Source organism: Oryza glaberrima, chromosome 10 (assembly GCF_000147395.1).
Source record: "Oryza glaberrima chromosome 10, OglaRS2, whole genome shotgun sequence".
NCBI lineage: Eukaryota > Viridiplantae > Streptophyta > Magnoliopsida > Poales > Poaceae > Oryza > Oryza glaberrima.
This window is the reverse complement of record NC_068335.1, coordinates 15,584,526-15,606,282: the sequence shown is the minus strand read 5'-3', so window position 1 is coordinate 15,606,282 and position 21,757 is coordinate 15,584,526. Positions and strand designations below refer to the sequence as shown.

Here is a 21,757-nt window from a genome sequence, read left to right as displayed (position 1 = left end):
GTTAAAACTATGTTTTTTTTAAGGAACGGAGGTAGTAACAAGCAGCATATCAAGTTTTCTTTTTAAGAAAAGACTTCAAATAATAAGCATCGACTAACAAGAAGAACAAGGCGGCTAAGCAGACGTACGTTGATTATCATATCGTTCGTGAGCGGTTTGTTAAAAAAAAAAAAAGGTGTTTGTTTGTTTGTTCAAAATATACTGTTCGTGAGCTTGATACAACTGGGTGTGTTTAGTTGGGGAAAAGGAAATTTTTGGGTGTCACATCGAACGTTTAACCGGATGTCAGAAGGGGTTTTTGGACACGAATGAAAAAACTAATTTCAGAACTCGCCTGGAAACCGCGAGACGAATCTTTTGAGACTAATTAAGCCGTCATTAGCACATATGGGTTACTGTAGCACTTATGGCTAATCACGGACAAACTAGGCTTAAAAGATTCGTCTCGTGATTTCCTCCATAACTGTGCAATTAGTTTTTCTTTTTATCTATATTTAATGCTTCATGCATGTGTCCAAAGATTCGATGTGATGTTTTTGGAAAAAAATTTTGGGGAACTAAACGGGCCCAACAGGAAAAATAAAGTAACAGTAGTAGTATCGTTCGCAGGGGGAAAAAAAGGAGAGAAGAAAGCAATAGATTTGGCCTAACGGGCAGGATTGCAGGAAGAGGCCTACTGATAAGGAGCAAATTTTGGTTTCTTAGGCCCATGGGCCGATGAATTCATGAGGCCCGTGGCAATCTTAGCTGATATTCCACAGTTTTTGTGAATTTGTGATACATTTGCATTCGATACGGTTTGAAACATTTGTCATTTTTTAAATATTAAAGTGGCTCGAAAAATAAAGGTTTTATTAAAGATAGTATTCTCTCCCTCCTAAACTATAAGCACTTATGAAGTTTTCTGTATTACAGATACAACTTTTATTACAGATAAAACCTATATTACAGATCCCTAGTGCCTTTTGTCAAAAAAAAACCTCTTAGAATTTAGTGGTGTTTTCTATATTATAAGGTCCTTATCGTATTTATTAAAAAATAAAAACTTGGTTTTCGGAAGCAAATGTACATGACCAATTTCATCTTGTCAATGAATGGAATAAATAAATAGTATTCACTTATTGTATATTCCATCAGGGGCGGATCTACAGTATGATCATCGGTGTCAGGCGACACCAACGATTTTCGGCAAAACATATGATTAAATTGTTTGTCCATATATAGTAACACTATAATCGAAGTATGACACCGATAGACATATTATGACACCAACGAATCGATTTTCTAGATCCGCCACTGAGTTCCATTTGTTGACACATTTGTCCAGTTGAGATATTTCAAAAGTTTAATACTAGCACATTTTTTTAAAAAAAAACTTGTTTTGGGTCCTTGTAAGTTTCAACCACAAATATATTAGTAACAAAACCAAGCAGGGTTGCAGACTTGCAGGGGAGTTCATCATATACAATGTCCTGTCCCTTGAAGGGGCGCCAAAGGCATGCAGCGTCCAGGACCATTATGGTACCTTAATTTGCTGACAAGATCAATCAAATTAGTGATCAAATTAAACAAAGCCACAATTTATCCAAGTTCTGATACTAATCCAGATCCCTGGCCGGATACAAAGTTGACCAAGGAAGCAGAAGTAGAAGCAGCGGCAGCGGCTTAGGCTGAAAGATTCCTCGACAGCTCATGTCCGTCTAAATCTAAGGGAGTAGTTGTTGCTAAGGCTCACAAATTGATCTCACCAACTACTTTAGCATGTGTTCTTTGAATAAATTTTAATGCAATGAATTTGATAGTTCTCCTACCAATCTTTAAGCAAAATTTAAATGGCATGTGTTGCCAATGGAATAGTAGGGCAGCTGACAGTGCAGTATTGTACTGGTATTCTTACTAGCTAGTATAAATAAATATTTCAGATACGCCAAAACAAGCGACATGGGGAGATCGCTTTGACCACTACCGTTTTAAATGACTCGATTATTCATTAGTGTCATGATCTATTGAGTGCTAATTCTTTGCTTAGCTAAGTGCAATTACATTCCCGTAAAATTGCCGCTATCTACAATGGATTGCATATCAAATATTATCATGGCTCAGCTGATTTGCTATGTTAACTGGTTAGGAAACAATTGTGAAGTGGATACATGTTTATAAATTATGCAGAATTTCAACTCTTCAAGGTGATCTGTTCAGAGAATAGTATGATCAACCAAGAACAGAGTTAAACAGTATGTTTTCCTCAATAGCATACATTTCGACATCAAAGGTGAGTTGCAGGAATGCCAAAAATTTCCAGTGTCAAAGAGAAAATGTCAGCAGAGATGAACACAAAAACACGAGGGGAAAGTCATTGAAAGCAAAGGTGAAAAGATGGAACAGATAGCAGTTTTGACTTTGCTGGTTGATTATTAGCGGTCATAATCGTTGTTGTTACCTGCCGCAGCTTGCGATAACCAAGTCAGATCATAGCTCAAGTTTTTCTCCTGAGGCGAGTACTGTCATCTGGGATCCAATCCATTCAGTCATGCATCAACTAGGTAAGTTACCTGAAATCACTGGACGTAATTACTAAGGTACTTTACTAACAGAGAATTTGACTGAATCTGAATGGAACAGTCTCTTACCAGTAATTAAAAAAAATTGGTAGTCTCCACTGATTGCTGCTGAACCTAATTAATTATAGTTGGTGTGGTAGCTCTCCTAGCCTTGTAAGAATATTATCTTTCTTAGATCTGTCACCCACTCAACAAAAAGAGGACCTCCTTGGCAAGTGTTCATTGGATGAGAAAGTTGATGCCTGCAAGTTTCATCAATGGACAAGTGGCTAGGTTCATTGTTCACATGCATGGTGTCTCACGTCGTGCTTTATAATTTATGAAAAAGATTTAGGGAACAGCACAGCACGCGTATTATTATTTCTCTATTTGTGCATATCTAAGGACAAACCATCATTGTTAATTGAGAGCCAAAGATAGTTTAGCTCTAAATCACAAAGCTTTGCGCTTTACGATTAGGTGGCCAAAATAAAGCTAAGCAGCTCTCACATTACTGATAGCATTGTTTATTCTGTGCAATTTGCAGCAGCTGGGTGAAAATTCTCCAAAAATATGGTTTATGTTTTATTTCTATACAAACAATAACTAGTAACAAAAACTAGTGGATATAAAAAAATTAAATGGCTAACACAAACAACTGTGAAGTCATGTCGTTAACCATCACAACTAAAACAGCAGTGCATGTTACTATCTCACAAATCTATGTATGCTTAGCATATCTGATCAGGTACGGTGATGTTAATATTCCACCCATGACTTCACAACTACTGACCACGTGCTATATGTTGAGCCAAGAAATTTTGAAGCAACAGGACATGTCTTTTATTACTTCCACTGAGACAGGTACCCCTCAAAAAGTACTGCAAAAGAAATTCTATGCCATCTGATGTGGTACTAATGTTTTTTAAAAAAACGTGATATATCTCCCAGCCTAGAGAGGCAGAGATAGACTTCGAAGCAACTTGGTAATGAAAAAAGCATCAGAGTATCAAATTTATCCTCTCGGCTGGTACTGCAGAAAAGCAGAGGCTTTCTAATACCTTAGTTTGGGTTGTTTGGGAGTGACAACTTACTCTTCTATCAGTACGTTTTATAAATTGTTAACTTACTCCTCTGTTAGTACGTTTTATAAATTGTTTAACTTTTTATAAATTGTTAAACGGTATTTTTTTCAAACATTTTAATATAGAAGTTTCTTTTAAAAATTCAAATAAACACATTTTTCAAGTATGTAATAATTGACATTTAATTAGTTATGTGTTAGGGCCCCTTTGAATCGTAGGAATGAAAAAACAGAGGAATAGGAAAAACACAGGATTCTGATAAGAATACAATTGTAAAATAGAGGATTGCAAAACACAGGAATGGCCGTTTGATTGGACCACAGGAAAAACACAGGAATCAGATGAGAGAGATAGACTCAGAGAAAATGTTCCAAGAGGTTAGACCTCTTGCTAACTTTCCTCCAAAATGTGCATAGGATTACCCATTCTATAGGAATTTTAAAGGATTGGATAGGATTCAATCCTTTGTTTCAAAGGCCTTCGTAAGATTTTTTTTCCATAGGATTGAAATCCTCCAAAATTCCAACATTTTTCCTACAAATCAAAGGGGCCCTTAATGGATTAGCTCGTTTTACGTGCCATTGAGTTGCCACAGCCAACAGCAAAAGAAAAAACTCATCCATCCATTAGTAGTCCATCTCAGTGGCTGGTCCTAATGAAAACCACCACCGCTGCATCCATTTCCATTAGCTTCCAGCCTCTTAGAGAAGAAAGTTCTTCTCTTCTTCTTAGTACATCTTGTTCAACTCCTTGGCCTCTGCTTCGTCTCTACACCTCGTTTTCCAGACATTTAAGCCCTCTCGCTGTCTGAATCCCCTCACATTTCTCTCGCCCCAAAGCAACCAAAGAGACCAACCAAACGGAAAGAGACAACCAGACGATCTGGACAGTGCCCGGTTAACCCAACCCAAACCCCTCCCTCCTCCATTGTTGACCCGTTAGCCGCACACAAAGTGCATCATCTTCTTCCTCTCTCTCTCTCTTTCTCTCCTTACTCGTCTTCCCGGTGAGGCGAGATCCGAGGTCGTCGTCTTCTCCATGCGGAGGCGGCTGAGCTCGTAGCACATGCCACACAGGTGAGCAAAGAGAGGGATGAAGCTTTTGGTTGGTTAGTTGCTTGGTTGATTGGGTGGGGGATGATTCGTTTGTTGGAGGTGGGTTACGACGGCCATTGACGACGATGGGAGTTCTTCTGCCCATGGCTGATCATCAATTGTTTTCTTCTTTTCTCTCCCTTGAGATTTGCTGGTTGTGTGATTGGTGATCGATCCTTTTCTCTGCCAACCTAAATTTATTTGCCCTTTTCCATTTAAAATGAGATGTGATGATATCTTTTGTTTCTTTTCCATTCTTCCTTTTTTTTTTTTTGCCGGGTGGGTCGAAAGGATGGCCGACCAAATGTAATTAAGATTGAAAGGAGAAATGTTTTGTTTCTTTGGAAAGCATAAAGTTGATCAGTGGCAAACTAAACTACGAAAAGCTTTTAGTTTCTTTTCCTTTCCGGCTTGATTAGAACTATTTCTTTTCCCATTTCAGTTGTCGTTAATGATTAATGTTGCACATGAACTGAGTCACTGACCTTTCTTCCGGCGCCCGCGACGTTTGTGCAGAGCAGGAGAGGCGTCGTCATCTTCTCCGGGGACCATGTCGAAGGCGATGCAGTGCTTCGGGTTCGCCGGCTGGGAGAGGGAGGAGCGGCGTGGCCGGTCGTCGGCGGTGGCGGCCGTGGCAGCGACGACGCGGTCGCTGTCGGCGCGGTCGAACAGCAGCACGTCGACGGACCGCGACGCGCGGCGGTCGGGGTCGGAGTGCTCCCTGAACGTGTCGTCGGAGATCAGCGCCGAGTCGTTCGGCCGGTACCGGCAGCTGTCGCTGCCGCAGCGCGCGAGCAACAACCTCCGCATCTTCACCTTCCAGGAGCTCAAGAGCGCCACCCGCGGGTTCAGCCGCTCGCTGGTGCTCGGAGAGGGCGGCTTCGGCTGCGTCTACCGCGGCACCATCCGCAGCGTCCTCGAGCCTCGCCGGAGCGTCGAGGTCGCCATCAAGCAGCTCGGCCGCAAAGGCCTGCAGGTAATCAACAATTCTCAATATAGTATCAGAGCTCATTGAGTTGACGATTCTGAACACGAGCAAGTAAAGCAAGAATTTGATGATGATGTTGTTGAATTTGGTGATGGTGAACGCAGGGGCATAAGGAGTGGGTGACGGAGGTGAACGTTCTTGGGGTGGTGGATCATCCGAACCTGGTGAAGCTCATCGGGTACTGCGCCGAGGACGACGAGAGGGGGATGCAGCTGCTGCTCGTCTACGAGTTCATGCCCAACGGGAGCCTGGCGGATCACCTGTCGTCGAGGTCGCCGAGGCCGGCGTCGTGGGCGATGCGGCTCAGGGTGGCGCTCGACACCGCGCGCGGCTTGAAGTATCTCCATGAAGAATCTGAAATCAAGGTGCAGTATCAGAAATTCAGAAATTGCCCTGATTGCTCTGCCTCACTTGTTTGATTAATTACTGGCTGGCCTGACATCACCTGCATTGATGCGATGCGATGATCTTCCAGATAATATTTCGTGATCTGAAGCCTTCCAACATTCTGATCGACGAGAACTGGAACGCGAAGCTGTCAGACTTCGGATTGGCTAGACTGGTATCTCAGGATGGCAGCCATGTCTCCACTGCGGTACGTGACAAGAAAACCTATCATTTTTTTGCCCAGCATTTAGAGTTCCTTAGGGCACCTGTTCTCAACTGCAAAATGCAGGCATTTTGAATGATATGACTGATTTCAGAGGTTAAACATTCGATGTTGCTCGGTAGACAATCCGTGGTAGAACACCTTGGGTGTAGTTCTTCCTTTCCTGAAGACAAGCAGCAAACACAATGGCTGTTAGCCTGTTACTGTTCCAACATAGAACCATTTTGTCATCTTGATCTGATCAACCAGTTAGTGGCCCGCAAAAACAACAAATTGACACAACACATGATAGGAAAAAACCAACCCAACACAGGACATGGATAGGCACTTTCGGTTAGTCTGTGTGCTAGTAGTGCACAAGGACCGGTCAGAAAAGGCAGGTGCCTTTTTTTGCTGATTGGTTAACATCAACTTAGTAGCTTTCTGGCTGTTCTCCAATTCCAAACATTTGATCAGTGATGATCACACGTTTTTCTAACATTCTGCAATCCACTAGCAATGTCTTCATAGTTTGAACAGCTAGGTAGGTTTGCTAATGTCTCTTCTGGAAATCTTCTTTTAACAGGTGGTGGGGACTATTGGGTATGCAGCTCCAGAGTACATCCACACAGGGCGCCTCAGCAGCAAGAACGACATATGGAGCTACGGCGTGGTGCTCTACGAGCTCCTTACCGGTCGGCGACCTCTGGACAGGAACAGGCCGAGAGGCGAACAGAACCTCATAGAGTGGGTGAAGCCCTACTCCACTGACTCAAAGAAGCTTGAAATCATAATGGATCCAAGGCTTGAAGGGAGCTACAGCTTGAAGTCGGCGGCCAAGCTCGCCTCGGTGGCAAACAAGTGCCTCGTGCGCCACGCCAGGCACCGGCCAAAGATGAGCGAGGTGCTGGAGATGGTGCAGAAGATCGTCGATAGCACTGACCTCGGAACGCCGGAGCATCCCCTGATCAGCAAGTCAAGAGAGCTGACGCGTGATGAGAAGAAACGAAAAGGGCTTGACCTGAAGAGAAGATTCGCTGATATTAAAGCTGGAGGGGATCAGAGATGGTTTACATGGCAGAGATGGAGACCCAAACTTGTCAGAACACAATGACATGGGAGATATTCCTGCATGGCTCTAACTTTCTTAGCTAGCAGAGAAAACAGCAAGGATTTACTAAATAATGGGTAGGTCTGAATGTTGTGGATCACACGCAGGTGGTCTTCTCTATACGGTTGGAGGCTCCATGTTTTTTACCAGAGCTAGAAAAATCAAAGCTCAAGTAGTCCTTTTTGGAGTAGAAATATCACTGTACAGTTTAACTTTGTTTTGCTGAATGACTCTGAGCTGTATTTATACAGCAAATAAGAATTTTCAGGCAATGTCTGAAGCTCATTAGTTCCACTTCACTAGGTTTACCATTTGGTACAACTCTTGAGATTTTATTGATTTTGTATACATGCGGTCATGCAAAGTTTTTTTTTTTTCTTTCATAGTAAAACAATGGAGGAGCAGAGTTTGCCAATGGATTATATCTTTGAATATGTTAGTTTGATAATAAGAGGAAAGATCTGTCTAAAATAAAAGAAACAGAAAGAGAATGTAAAGGATGCACTGGCCATGTTTCCTAATTGCTCTGCGTACCATTTTCTATAAGCGGACATTGTTTTTTTTAGTCAAATATCACTTGACATTCTTTGGAAGTTACTTTATTAGGATGACACAAATCACAATTCTAACAAACATGGTAAGAATACAATTGCCCCTAATGTTAAGTACTAAAGAAAACTCAATTTTATTAGCACTGGAAAAATCAAGTTGCACAATGGAAACAGGAGTAATCAGAGTGCAGTTTCACCTTAGCATCGTGCAAACAATCAGAGGATCCAGGATCCAACTATATTTGTATTGTATGAGTGACATATCAGATCTCTGGTATGGTTCTTATAGTTTAGGCCCATCTTCTGCTAATAGTCCGCAACTCCACAAACTTGAAATATCCATTTGTCTATCCATTTGTCCTGTCTGACGATCAAATAGTCCATATAAGTTGAAGTTGAAGCCATAAGTTAAAATATTCTAGAAGAAAGCTCATCGAGATGCTTTATACTTCTACATGTTGTAACAGCAACAGACATGCAGTCGTTGAGATTGTTTATGTTGTTTGAATGCCTTGATTAGATGATAATAAAAGGCAGCTCGGAAACATACCAGAGTATTTTCACAATTCACACCCCCCCCCCCCCCCCCATACTTCTAGTTCTATATCCCTGTTTTCATCAGCAAACATGTTGAACATGCATTTATTTTCAAAATCAAACTATCTGCCTTTCTATATTTGCTCATGACTAGGCAATACCTGTTAGTTAACTTCCTCAAAACAACATAAATTCAGTGTATGCAGCCAGAACTGAGAGCTACAAATACTCTTGCACTATTCAAATTGCATCTCTGAATTTTTGTAGAGAGAAATCTACAGGTGCAACCATCTTATTAGCAGTACATACAGGTATAATCTGGAACAGTGGCATCATCCTTCATTTTCATATCCATTGCAATAAGTTTCAGCAAGGCATAAATCTCTGCTGAGCCCGGGTGAGTCTTATCTTGGGCAATGAATCTGCAGAGCCCTCTGCCAACATCAATCTCACTAAATCCAGGAACCTTTTTCACGCCTCTCTCCTCCATCACCTTTCTCGCTTTTTTTGCCTCTTGCCACCGCCTAGCAACAGCGTAGATATTCGACAGACCAATGTACCGGCCATCGTGGTCTGGCTGCAAATGGACAAGCTGCCTGCCGACTGCCTCCCCCAGCTCCACCCATCCATGGATATGACAGGCATTCAAGAGAGCACCAAGTACAGAAACACTCGGCTTCATTGGCATACTCTTAACAACACCATATGCTTCCTCCAAGCGGCCTGCCCGACCAAGCACATCTACCAGGCAAGCATAGTGCTCAACATGTGGTCTCAACCGTTGAGCTTCAAGCGAGCGAAAGAACCTCCAAGCCTCATCCACCAAACCACCATGGACGCAAGCACTTAACAGACAAAGGTACGTGATCTCATCCGGCACAACCCCAGCATGCTCCATCTTCTGGAACATCTGCAGTGACTCCCTGCTCATCCCATGCACCGCCAGCCCGCCAATCACAGCGTTCCATATCAGAACATCAGTACTCTCCACCGGCACGGCATGGAAAACCTCAAGCGCCTCAACGATTGCCCCACATTTCGCGTACATGTCAACAAGGGAGGTCGCAAGCCGGATGTTCAGCGGGAACCCGTGCTCCTCCAGGTACCGATGCATCTTCCTCCCCCGCACAAGGTCCCCCAGGTGCGCGCAAGCCCCCAGCACGCTGACCATGGTGACATCGTTCGCCCTGACCCCATCATGGCGCGCCGCGGTGGCCTCCATCATCTCGAACACCGCAAGAGCCTCCCGGTGCTCCCCGCACTTGACGCACCCGTCGATCATGGCGCTCCACGACACCACGTCCCGCTGGGGCATCCGCGCGAACACCCGGCGCGCGGCGGGGAGGTCGCGGCACTTGGCGTAGCCGTCGAGGAGGGCGTTCCAGGAGACGTGGTTCGGGCGGGGGATTTCGTCGAACAGGCGGCGGGCGAGTCCCGGGAGCGCGCAGGCGGCGTACATGTGGACGAGGGAGTTGGAGACGTGGAGGTCTTGGGGGAGGAGCCCCCTGCGGAGCGGCTGCGCGTGGACCGCGCGCGCGAGGCGCGGGGAGGCGAGGCGCGCGGCGGCGCGGGCGAGGAAGGGGAAGGTGAGGTGGGAAGGGCGCAGCGCGGAGCGGAGCAGGAGGAGGAAGAGGGAGAAGGCGTGGTGCGGCGCGGAGGCGGAGGCGGAGGCCGCGCGGATGAGCGGGTCGAGGAGGGGGGTGGAGAGCGCGCGGCCGTCGAGGTGGCGGAGGAGGTGCGGCGGGAGGGGAGGAGAGTGAGGCGGCGGCGGCGGCATCCGGCGAGCGGGATTTGCTCGCTGTGCATTCAAAGATCACTGGAAGCTGGAAGACTACAGTAGTTGGTTTAAAGCCAAAGGCAGTAAAAAATTATTTTCAAATTTTTTTCCCACCAAATTAAAGGCATGTTTAGTTTCCACGCAAAAACTTTTCACCATATCAGGTTGAATATTTGGGCATATGCATTGAGTATTAAATATAGAAAAAAACTAATTACATAAATTGCGTGTAAACTGGGAGACGAATCTTTTAAGTCTAATTGCTCCATGATTTAACAATGTGGTACTACAGTAAACATTTTGCTAATGACGGATTAATTAGGTTTAATAAATTCGTCTCATAGTTTATAGGTAGAATATGTAGTCTGTTTTGTTATTAGTCTACGTTTAATACTTCAAATGTGTGTCCGTATATCTGATGTGACACGCCAAAACCTTTCACCCCTGTAACTAAACAGGGCCTAAGAATCTCTCCTATTTTGGACTCAAAAGAATAAAGGCCTATTTTGGGCCTATTAGCTTATAAACCACTACCAAATTTTAAATTTTATTTTGAAAGTTGATTTTTGATGCATTTCAATGTAGTTTTTTTTAATAGTTGCTAAGAACATATATATATATATATATATATATATATATATATAAACATACATGTAAAAGTTTTATGTATGAATTATTTTTTAATTGGCAATTGATAAGGTCCTAGATTCCTATTTGTGTGTGTTAGTTTGACGTTTTGGATTCAAAACAAACAATTTTTTCTCCTATTTTGGATTCAAAATAATAAATTCTCCTATTTGTTTGTGTTAGGTCGACGAACATTTTCCTCTCCTATTTGTTCGTGGTCGACGAACAAAATTTCTCCCTTGTTTGTTTGTTTTCGTTTTTTCCAAATTTTTCCATGTTTGTTTTTTCTTTTCAAAAATTTGCCGTGGGGCACTCATAGACATGTTGGATGAACCTGGTAAATTAACGCAAAATTACTTGAGAATACAACTCACTTTGGGCCACTTTTATCTTAAGTCAGCATTATTTTCATTACACCATGAAGCTGTTTGATTCTTAATGTGAATTTTGCTGTCTATCACATCTATCACCGCTATGTTAGCATGTGTATATTACTAGTTAACCAAAATTTCACAATTCTTTGCACTTATGCCTTGAAATCTATTTTTTCCAAGTGGTGAAATTTGATATTTGAATGTTCATAGTGATGAAATCTATTTATCTTTGAATTTCATGTGGTAATGTAATCCTATTTATTATATTATAGGTTTGTAAACCCCCAGTTCAAAGTGATAAGGGAAAATATAGGCTTGATCCTAAGGTTGGCCCAAAGTAATTTTTTTTAAAAAAAATTGCTACAATCGGTCCTCCTTATATTTTGTTCTTAATATCATATAAGAACTGAAATAAACGCGCTGCCGTAATTTGATTTTGTGCCCAACTGGTAAATTTTGAAGAGCAATCTTGCTCTCGCCAAAACAAACTGTAGCATAGTTGAGAAGTATAAAAAAATAGCTGTATATTGTTGGGAAATTCAGAAATTGTCATCGTCCAGTAGCCAGCCACAGGAGGGCAACGGCTTAGGCCGAGGGCATCGTCCTCAGCCAAGCAGCACCCTATTGCACTGAAAATAAATATAACCAGAGGGCTTTGCCGTGTTTCAAGTACGATTAGTTTCAACACAAAGGCATGGCAGATGGAACCAATATTGAACACAAACTCGGAGGGCGAGCTAACGAAGGACACAACAGGCAACCTAACTATATAAATCGTCATCATCAGCGACGGCGGCAGCAGACGCAAAAGGATCAGCCGCAGCTCCAGCACCAGCTTCTGTCCGCTCGAAACGGAACTCACTGCCAAACCCGCGAGACTGCTGCAACGTCTGGGCGAACGCCTGGTACTTGCGGATGTCGGCATCGCTGACACTGCGGCGCGCGTACTTCATCGACTCCTCGAAGTGGGCTGCCTTGATCTCAGCAATGTCGTCGACTTCGTCTTCCTCCATCGCTTCAGGGTTCTCCTTACTCCGCCTTTCCCTCTCAATGTCCTGAAACAAACACGATAAGAAAAGAATTATTAACTGCATAAAAGATTTCTACCATATCAATCAATGCATTCTGAATAAGAGTGCTTACACAGATAAAATTGTAACAAATCAGGCCCAACTATATATAAGTATATATATATATATATAATACAAAGGGAACATGGGCATAATCTCATATAGACAACTGCAATTCTAGGAGTGGCAGATCTTAAACATAAGTAGTCATGAACATAGAACATAACATAGCCTCGTGTAATACTGAAAGCCAGAAACGTCCTTACATCTAGTTTGTTGTAATACGGATGAGCTGCACATGAATAAAAATTGTGCTATTTGCAAGGTTAGATGAAAATACCTTCTCGATGTTCTCTCTAATCGCATATTTGCATGCACGCTGACAGATTTCTGTAATATCTGCACCACTGAAGCCTTGGGTGTACTTGGCAAGAGCGTTCAAGTCCACATCCTTCGCCACAGGGGACTTCCTGAGGCAAGCTTTGAAAATTTGGAGCCTAGATTGCTCATCAGGCAGTGGAATGTAGATCAGCTGATCGAGACGCCCTGGCCTAAGCAAGGCCGGATCTATGATGTCAGGCCTGTTTGTAGCCCCAATAATGAAAACAGTCTTCTTGGCATTCATGCCATCCATCTCTGTCAACAGCTGATTCAGCACCCTATCAGCTGCACCTCCAGCATCACCCACACTGCTTCCTCTCTGCAACAGGGCAAGGAAATCTTCAAGTAACGGAATATATGGTAAAAATAAACAGGAGTGGATGTGGGGAAGGCAAGTAGACCTGAGTAGCAATTGAGTCAAGCTCGTCGAAGAAGAGCACACATGGTGCAGACTGGCGGGCCTTGTCAAATATCTCACGAACATTAGCTTCACTCTCTCCAAACCACATGGTGAGCAACTCTGGCCCCTTCACACTGATGAAGTTTGCCTGGCACTCATTGGCAATTGCCTTGGCCAACAAGGTCTTACCACAGCCAGGAGGGCCATAGAACAGAACTCCTTTGGATGGAGACATTCCAAACTTCTCGAACTTCTCTGGGTGCTCCACTGGATATTGGACAGTCTGCAGGAATTCAAGTACATAAATAGGCTGTATAGTGCAAGCCAGAAGCAGCATATATATATAGCATATATAAAATAAACAAGCATGTTTACCTCCTGCAGCTCCCTCTTGACATTCTCCAGCCCACCAATGTCCTCCCATGAGACATTAGGAACTTCAACAACCTGAAGACAAAGAAACTTTAGTACCTCTAAACAGAAAGAAGCCAAATATGCGAGCAAATAAGTATAACAGTACTCCTGAAGAAACTCACAGTTTCACGAAGAGCAGATGGGTTGCTTGTACCAAGTGCGGTTTTGAAATGGTCATTTGTGACAGCCATCGAGTTCAATATCTCAGCATCTATTGTCTCGTCCTCAAGATCTATGATATCCATCTTCTCACGAATGCACTGAAGAGCAGCCTCAGTGCAAAGGGCAGCAAGATCAGCACCAACATATCCATGAGTATCCTTCGCAATGAGTTCCAAATCAACCTGTTCATTAAGAAAAGTGATATGTAAGTGACGAGAACTTCAAGAGAAAGAAATTATGAATAAAATAACACCAGAAACAAGGAATCATGATTGAACACACTTACATCTTCAGCTAGCTTCATGTTCTTAGTGTGAATACGAAGAACCTCAAGCCGCCCAACCTCATCAGGGACACCAATGTCAATCTCACGGTCAAACCTTCCAAACCTCCGAAGAGCAGGATCAATGCTGTTGGGGCGGTTTGTAGCACCCATAACAATAACATGAGAACGAGCTTTGAGTCCATCCATAAGAGTCAACAGCTGTGAAACAATACGACGTTCCACTTCTCCATTGGTCTTCTCTCTCTTGGGAGCAATGGAATCAATCTCATCAATGAAAATGATAGATGGTGCATTCTTCTCTGCTTCTTCAAATGCCTTCCTGAGATTGCTCTCACTCTCTCCAGCTAGCTTTGACATAATCTCAGGTCCATTAATCAAAAAGAAAAAGGCTCCAGTCTCATTTGCAACAGCACGAGCAATGAGGGTTTTTCCAGAACCAGGTGGTCCATACAGCAATATGCCCTTTGGTGGCTTCACACCAATGGATTTGAAAAGTTGGGGATGACGCAGTGGAAGCTCAACAAGCTCTCTGATTTGAGCCATCTGTTTTCTAACTCCACCAACATCATCATATCCAACCTCATCAAGCCTTTCCTCATCTTCCCTCTTAATAGGCTCCCCATCACAGAATATTTCTGTATCTGGTGCAACGATGCAATACTCAGTAGGGTCAGTCTCTATGACTTTGAATTCCACACTTCTCATTCCACCCCTGACAAGGAAGAGATCTCCTTTCCTCACTGGGCGGTATGCTTCTAAGAAGTATGCTGCGCATTTTCAGAAGAGGGTTGAATTAGTACAATGCTATGTATGATCTGCTGTTTCACATTCACATCATAATGAAAAAATGTTCTGAGAAAAGCAGATAAACAAAGATTCTAAGGTTATGAACTCACGCTTCAGGAAGGCATCAAACAGGTTCCCGGTAATGCCTTCAACTGTATCATCAATCGGAAGAATGTGCACACGTTTCCCGTATTTCACATCCTGGCACTGGTGGACAGAAACAACATCACCAAGTCGCACCCTCAGGTTCTTCCTGACAACCTTGTTCATCCTAATCTTGGGCTCCTCACAGGTTTCATCCGCAAGGACAATGCAAATAGTATCTTTCCTCTTCTTGCCCTATATAGTGCAAAACATAGGAAAGGTTAGAACAAAATGAGATGCCAACAGCAACAACAGTCCACACAGTTAGGTGCAAACTCCATTGTCTGTTAATATGTATAGATTAGACTGATCATCAAAAAACAACCTTACAAAAAGATGACCTTTATATGTACATGTTAGAGAGAATTACATGTATCTCATTGAGACTCTTGTATGAAATTTCAACCAATATTAATGTGCACATGTTTACATATGCAAATATTATTCTTGATCATTTCCACACCAATAACCGCATTTAACACAAGTTCAAACATCATGTATGGTATAAAATAGAGTGGTATCTTGCACAACAGAGTTAAAGGTGGGTGACTATGAAGAACACGAACTACAACATGCGGTACATCACTGACTAATATTTCGATCACTCCTTCAAACTGAAGGAAGGCCGCAATGCAACACTTTTAACCAAAGGCTGCAATATAACACCTACAAACCATATCATTCTACTCAAAATTCCATCAAAACAGTGAATTTCGTGTTATCCTAGACATCAGACATGTATACTGACAAATTTACGATTTTGTTCTCAACAGATCTGTAACTAATTCTAATTTCGTGGACAGCGGCAGCAGATCAGATCGGCTCTACGATAACCCAAACATCCATGATATCACCATCAACAACTAAACAAGTAAATATCTCCGAATCCCAAAAGCTAAACAGCTCACAGATCGGCCCCGCGGCATCGTACCTTGAGGAGGACGGTGTCGCCGCGGAAGAGCTGCAGCCTCTCCATGGTGTCCGGGTGCAGCGCGACGACGGAGTTGTCGTCATTGGTGGCCTCGTCCACCACCAGCCGGTTCGGCGACTTCTTCCTCTCCAGGATCGCCGTCGAGTAGTCCTTCTTCCCCTTCCTGCAACCAAACCCCCAAACCACCCACCACCATAAACCATCAAACCCTAAGCACCCCCCAATACCCAGATCGGGGAAACGAAACGAAACCCTAGCAGGCCAGATCGGGTCGCGGAACTTACGGATCGGCGGACGACGAGGGCTCCCCCTGGCTCGCCATCGCGGCGGCGCACCCGGCGGCGGGCGGTGATTGGCGGCGGCGGCGGCGGCGGCGGCGTTAATTCGAGCGCGTGCGCGGCGGCGATGGCGGAGAAGGCGATGAGATTTGGGAGAGGCGAGAGGAGGCGGATTAAAGTGTTCTTTTATAAGCCTCTTTCTTGCAGCGGGGGGTTTGGTTTGGTTTGTTTTTTTTCTCTCTCTCTCGCTATCGGGTTCGGGTACGGCGGGGGCGTCACTGAGGAATGGGGCCAGTGGGGAGGTTGGGCCCACCTGGCATGGAACGTTCCGGGCTCTTCCGGATGTCAGAGTGGCCGGAGCGGGGGCCCACATGGAAGCGAGAGGGAGCGATGGTGGGGTGGGGTGGGCCCCAGTGGTGGATGGGTGTGGTTGGGGACGGATTGCGAGAGGGGGTTTGGTATCCGGTCCCGAACTTGTACCGAAGGAGAACAGGGGTGTGTGAATTGTGATGCGAAATTGAATAAAAATCAGTTGCAACTCAAAACACCGAAAGTAAAATCGAGTAAAATCAGCATCAAACTCAAACACAGGAACTGAATCCAGAAATTTCGACAGGGAAAGGGAGCAAGAATTCCATGAAAAATATTAGCTGTTCCTTTTAGGATTGGTCTAGTATAAAAGTGAGAACATGTGTCAACCCATCGATCGGCTGCGTTCTTCTCAGGTGATTGATTTAGCTAATTAACGAGAAAGCATATTATTAATTGAGTATTAATTATTAAAAAAATAAAAAAAATAGATTTATTTATTTTTTAAAAAAACATGTACAATTTTTAAAAAATATACCAAATATATCATTTAACAATTTATAAAAATGTGCAAAAGGAAAATAAGAGAGGCTGAACTGAATCAGCTCCTTAGAACGCAGCATCAAGCGGCAGGAACTATCTGCCTAATAATAAAGTAATAAACACAGAAACAAAATTTGGAGATCAGAGTTTTACGATCTTGTCTACTCCAACCCTTTTTTCTTTTCCTACATAAACTATGTTTTTCTTTGTTTCACTTTAGTCTGGGCGAACTTTGAATTATTTGCCATTGTATATTCTCGTCACAGTCATTGTAACATGGACATTGTTCCTTTTCCCCCCAAAACAATGGCCATTAATTCAATGGAAAAAGTGCACCGAAGGTCCCTTAATTTGTCATCGGGATACAAAAATATCCTCAAATCGCAAAACCAGGTATACGGGATCTCTTAACTATACAAAACCGGTCACAATAGGTCCCTCGGCGGTTTTGATCCCGGTTTTATCCTACGTGGCTGCTAAGTCAGCGTGGGACCCACGTGGGCCCCAAATGTCAGTATGACACGTCATCTTCTCTGTTTCCCCTCTTTTCTTGCCTCTCTTCCTGTTGCTCGGTGCGGCGAGGTGGTCGTGACTCTGGCGGTGAAGGGTGGCGGCCAGCCCGGAGCTCGGTGGGGCGAGGCGGAAGAGGAGGAGGGCGGCGCCGCGATGATGGCCGGCGACGGCGGCGGCGGTGGCGGCCGCAGTGGGGCTCCATGGCGGCCAAAGATGGGACCGGGGAGGTGACAGCGAGGGGTAGAGCGCCACCACTGCGCTTCTCCCCTGTCAGCGGCCAGACGCGCCGCCTCGTCGCCGTTCAACCTGGCCGCCTCCGCCTCCTACCGCCCGGCGCCATGCGGCGAGTTGGTGCCCTCGGCCCTCCTCCTCATCGAGTCCCTCCAAGATCTCCTGTATGTCAGGACAGGATTATCATCCATACCTTGAAATTGCTTCTCACCATTTTCTTTCTCATCTTTCAGATCAGGTTTTTATGCAAAGGAACTATCACGGGCTGGAGGACAAATCTCCTGGGTGTAGCAACTTCTTGGCTTTAGTTCCTTGGACACCACCACAAATTGCCACGGCATCTAATTGGTCTTCTTCTGATTCAGAAAAGAGAGAATTCTTTGAAGTGCCAATGGAGTCTGATGAGACAGAAGTCGATTATATGGACGTTGAGGAATCTCCTGAAGCAAATGCCGCAGCAATCGATGGTGAAAGCCTTCACTAGTGGGCAGTGGCAACAACACTGCATGACCCCATCATCGCGGATTGGGATCCTCTGCAGTCGACTGCACCGTGCCATTGTCACTGACATGTGGGCCGGCCCACATGTCAGTGACAATGGCACGGTGCAGTCGACTGCAGAGGATCGCACCTGTTATGTGTTCAAGGTGACGGTGAGATGCCATTGTTGTGAATTGACTGCTGCTGTTTACTTACAAGAAGGATGAGGAAATCCTCCAGTTAGTTAGCCACGACTAGTACCACACTACCACCAATGGCTGCCATGTAGTGCATAGTGATGGTCATTAGATCAGCGGTGGGGGAGATCGCGTGCGGGTGGGCGATGCCGGCGCTGGCGTCGCCACGGGCGGGCGACGCGATCCCGTGCCCGCCGTCCGCCGCCGTCGTCCCGCTCCCCGTCCCGACGGAGCTCTGCCTCCAGTACCTCGCCATGGCCATCTCGCCGCCGTCGCCGACTTGCTCCCCTGCTCCCGCGTCATCTCCGCCGCCGCCACCGGCCGCCGGCCGCCGGACCTCCTCTCCCGCCTCGCCCCGTCGGTCCGCCGGCCTGCCCAGAGCCCTAGAGAGAAGAGTGGGAGAGAGGGAAGAGGAAGGGAAAGAAGAGGGGAAAGAAAGAGAAGCTGACCTGGACAGGTTGACATGTGGGTCCCATGCTGACTCAACAGCCACGTAGGATAAAACCGGGACCAAAACCACCAAGAAATCTATCGTGACCGGTTTTGTATAGTTAAGGGACCCCGTATATCTGGTTTTGCGGTTCGAGTACGTTCTTGTAACCTGATGACAAGTTGAGGGACCTTCGGTGTACTTTTTTCTAATTCAATAGTGAAACAAGGACTGAGGTGTGCACCTTTTGGGCTGGCCCATTAAGAAAAGTTGATTAGTTATCTTTCTTTTTCGGTTTTTCCTTCTCTTTTTCCTTAGCTTGACATGGAATAGAACAGATTCTCCTTTCTAATTGACTGACGTGAGGTGTATAACTCATCAGTGTTTTCCATTAAAAAAGTGCAGGACACGATCAATAAGACCTTTACAAATATATACTCATCCCATTTCAATTCAATCCTTTACAAATATTTGCAAATGGTGCCGAGACCGGAAAAAAAATCCTACCTTTTAAATTAAACCACATTGATCAATGCGCAATGTTAGGAATGCATGTGGGCATGCAGCGATGGTATTTACTTTTGCACACATTAACGAACTGACATGTAACGATCTCATTTATACTTCTGCACAGATTAATGAATAGACATTAGATAGATGATGATCAATTTGGATAGACATTAATTCTCTCTGTAACCCCCTTTTTTAAGAAATTTATGTATTTGTCACTCAAAGTTTTTGAGCTTGCATATACGCCATTAGAAAGTTATATTTACATTTTATGTACATCTACTCCAAATTTATGGTCGGTCTAATTGTCATTATATGACAAACGACAAAAGTTGCACTACTCACCTCCTCTCCGTCTTTCTTTTTCTTCATAGGCGAGCTGGTTAGCCCAAATGGAGAAATAAAACCAATTTATATATGTTCCTCGTTTTCTACGTTCTACGGGTCACCGGCCACCGGCCTAGCTAACACTATTTTTTCCTTTATACATAGATTTTATACCAAAACGGTTATGCATACAAATTATATGCATAGATGCTTTGTTATATATAAAACTCTGTAATAGAAACTTTATACATATAAAAATTATACATATTAATTTTAAATGAATGTGGAAGCATAATAGTTCGGCCTAGAAAAAAAATACGTGAAAAAGTTTAAACATAGAAACTTTATGCATCTGAATTTAAAATGGATTCAAAAAGTAATTTGAAAAAAAAAACACGCACACCTGGGCTGCGAGGCCCAAGTTACTGGCCTGTCTCTTGTCAGATTTGGCCCGGTATAGGAAGAAATAAATTAAAAGAGCTAAGTCCAAAATAAGCGTGCATGAGGAGCAAGAAATTGGGCAGAAATTGTCCATTGAACTAGTTGCCACTTTTAAGATGTACTCCGTTTCACAAAGTAAGTCATTCTAACATTTATTAATAGAAAATAAAAAAGAATATTTTTTGAAAGAAAAATAGAAAAGAATATTGAAAGGAGAGTTTACAGTCCATATAAAAATGCAATTACATAATAAAAATAAATCCATATAATAAAAATAAATCCATATCAAGAGATACATTTAGCAAAATTTCTCACCGCTTCAATTTAGATAGAGTTAAATTAATAAACAGTAATAAACAATTAAAATGGTATTAATGCTATTTCTGAAAATTACAAAAATACTTAAAATCAATACGAGAGAAAAAAAACTAATTTAAGCCCGACCCAATAGAGCGGCCTTCTGTGCTTCGCACGTGCGGTCAGCCTATGGGATGGCCCAATAGCGCGGCGACCTAAAACGTTGTCCGGCCCGACGTGGGAGAAGCATGGACCGTCCGATCTGATGGACGGTCTGGATTGGTCCTGACCTAGATAAATACACGCAACCCTAACCCACCCTAAAATCTCTCTCTCGATCCCCTAATGCACTCTCTCTCTTTCTCTCTTGTAAAGCAACAGCGGTGGCGGTGACTATTCCAACGGGCGACGATGGCAGCGGCCTTCCCCACCTAGCAGTAGCGACGACGCCCTTCTCCCCCGCAAGCGGGCAGCGACGGCCTACTCTCCTGCAAGTGACGGCGGTGGTGGCGCCGCTCCCTCTCCCCACCGCAGGCTCCTTCTCTCCTTGTCGGGCGGTGGCCGCCACCCCGCTCCTTGCCATATCCGGCGGGTCGACGGCTCTCCAACGGCGCGGCGGATCGGGATATGGCTCATCCCTCTCTCTCTCGGTCATCGGTTTAGAATCTAGCCCCCCGAGTTCGCAACCTCCACTGGAGCGAGGCGGCGAGGAGCAGCATGTGATGGCCTCATCTCGTGTTAATATTTTGGATGTTCTTATTTCGGTTTATATTTGGACTATGATTTTGTTTTTATTTGGATTGTGATGATTTGACTTTTCAAAAAATATTTTACTATTCATCTTATTCAATTGTGTAAATAAGCAAAAGTATAAGTCATATTAAAAATTTCTTTAATGATAAAACAAGTTACAACAAAATAAATGACATTTATATATTTTTATAATAAATCGCATGGTCCAACATCATGCTATAAATCAATGGTGACACCTGTAATATATTATAGGTACCGGCACCTAATAATCGAGCCGAGCCGGCAACAAAACGAGCCGATCGAGCTGGTGGAGCCCACGCTAGTAGATAAGGATCGATCTCGATCCATCCAGCCACCTCCTCCCTCTCCCTCTCTTAGCTGTCGCCCCCTCTCCCACAGCCCTCCGCCCCTCCACCCCCTCTCCCCACTTCCCTCCCCCTCCGCCCCCCTCTCTCAGTCGGCCACCGACCACTTCCCTCTCCCTCCGCCCCCCTCTCCCAGCCGGCCGGCTGTTTTCCTCCGGCGAGCAGCGACGCATGCGACCGGTGGCTTCCCCACTTCTCCCCCTCTCTCTCTGTGCAGCGGCGGCGGGGAGGGGGGA

The 21,757-nt window shown here is 44.3% G+C and overlaps 3 protein-coding genes and 1 long non-coding RNA gene across 5 annotated transcripts; 1 reads left to right on the top strand and 3 right to left on the bottom strand.

The window, feature by feature from the left end:
- Positions 1–994: 994 nt before the first annotated feature.
- On the bottom strand, positions 995–5,371 carry LOC127752725 (uncharacterized). The gene is made up of 3 exons (XR_008012402.1): positions 5,205–5,371; positions 2,631–2,803; positions 995–2,552 (listed from the first exon to the last, which is right to left on the bottom strand). It is a non-coding gene; the product is annotated as an uncharacterized LOC127752725 (long non-coding RNA).
- LOC127752724 (serine/threonine-protein kinase PCRK1-like) lies at positions 3,851–7,701 on the top strand. Its single transcript, XM_052278124.1, has 5 exons — positions 3,851–4,701; positions 5,236–5,695; positions 5,812–6,072; positions 6,183–6,302; positions 6,883–7,701. Exons 1-5 carry the CDS (start codon positions 4,691–4,693, stop codon positions 7,408–7,410), a joined length of 1,380 nt encoding a protein of 459 aa, XP_052134084.1. The 5' UTR covers positions 3,851–4,690; the 3' UTR covers positions 7,411–7,701.
- On the bottom strand, positions 6,298–10,290 carry LOC127752723 (pentatricopeptide repeat-containing protein At5g08305-like). Of its 2 annotated transcripts, none has more exons than XM_052278123.1 (3): positions 8,657–10,290; positions 8,156–8,322; positions 6,298–6,480 (listed from the first exon to the last, which is right to left on the bottom strand). In XM_052278123.1, exon 1 carries the CDS (start codon positions 10,270–10,272, stop codon positions 8,791–8,793), a length of 1,482 nt encoding a protein of 493 aa, XP_052134083.1. In that variant the 5' UTR covers positions 10,273–10,290; the 3' UTR covers positions 6,298–6,480; positions 8,156–8,322; positions 8,657–8,790. The 2 variants fall into 2 exon arrangements, with proteins under 2 accessions (XP_052134083.1, XP_052134082.1); XM_052278122.1 differs by having other exon boundaries at positions 8,805–10,290.
- Positions 10,291–11,766: 1,476 nt separating this feature from the next.
- LOC127786405 (cell division control protein 48 homolog E) lies at positions 11,767–16,297 on the bottom strand. Its single transcript, XM_052313810.1, has 9 exons — positions 16,132–16,297; positions 15,848–16,010; positions 14,883–15,111; positions 13,987–14,753; positions 13,661–13,882; positions 13,500–13,571; positions 13,126–13,407; positions 12,684–13,043; positions 11,767–12,328 (listed from the first exon to the last, which is right to left on the bottom strand). The coding sequence occupies exons 1-9, from the start codon at positions 16,167–16,169 to the stop codon at positions 12,035–12,037; spliced, it is 2,427 nt and encodes an 808-aa protein (XP_052169770.1). The 5' UTR covers positions 16,170–16,297; the 3' UTR covers positions 11,767–12,034.
- Positions 16,298–21,757: the final 5,460 nt, after the last annotated feature.

Coding starts and splice junctions, on each gene's coding strand:
- LOC127752724 (XM_052278124.1), top strand. Junction 5,696..5,811: donor TCGGCCGCAAAGGCCTGCAG/GTAATCAACAAT, acceptor TGGTGAACGCAG/GGGCATAAGGAGTGGGTGAC. Junction 6,073..6,182: donor ATGAAGAATCTGAAATCAAG/GTGCAGTATCAG, acceptor ATGATCTTCCAG/ATAATATTTCGTGATCTGAA.
- LOC127752723 (XM_052278122.1), bottom strand. CDS start 10,272: ATGCCGCCGCCGCCGCCTCACTCTCCTCCCCTCCCGCCGCACCTCCTC.
- LOC127786405 (XM_052313810.1), bottom strand. CDS start 16,169: ATGGCGAGCCAGGGGGAGCCCTCGTCGTCCGCCGATCC. Junction 15,112..15,847: donor GCGACACCGTCCTCCTCAAG/GTACGATGCCGC, acceptor TGCACTATATAG/GGCAAGAAGAGGAAAGATAC. Junction 13,408..13,499: donor TCAAGAGGGAGCTGCAGGAG/GTAAACATGCTT, acceptor GAATTCCTGCAG/ACTGTCCAATATCCAGTGGA.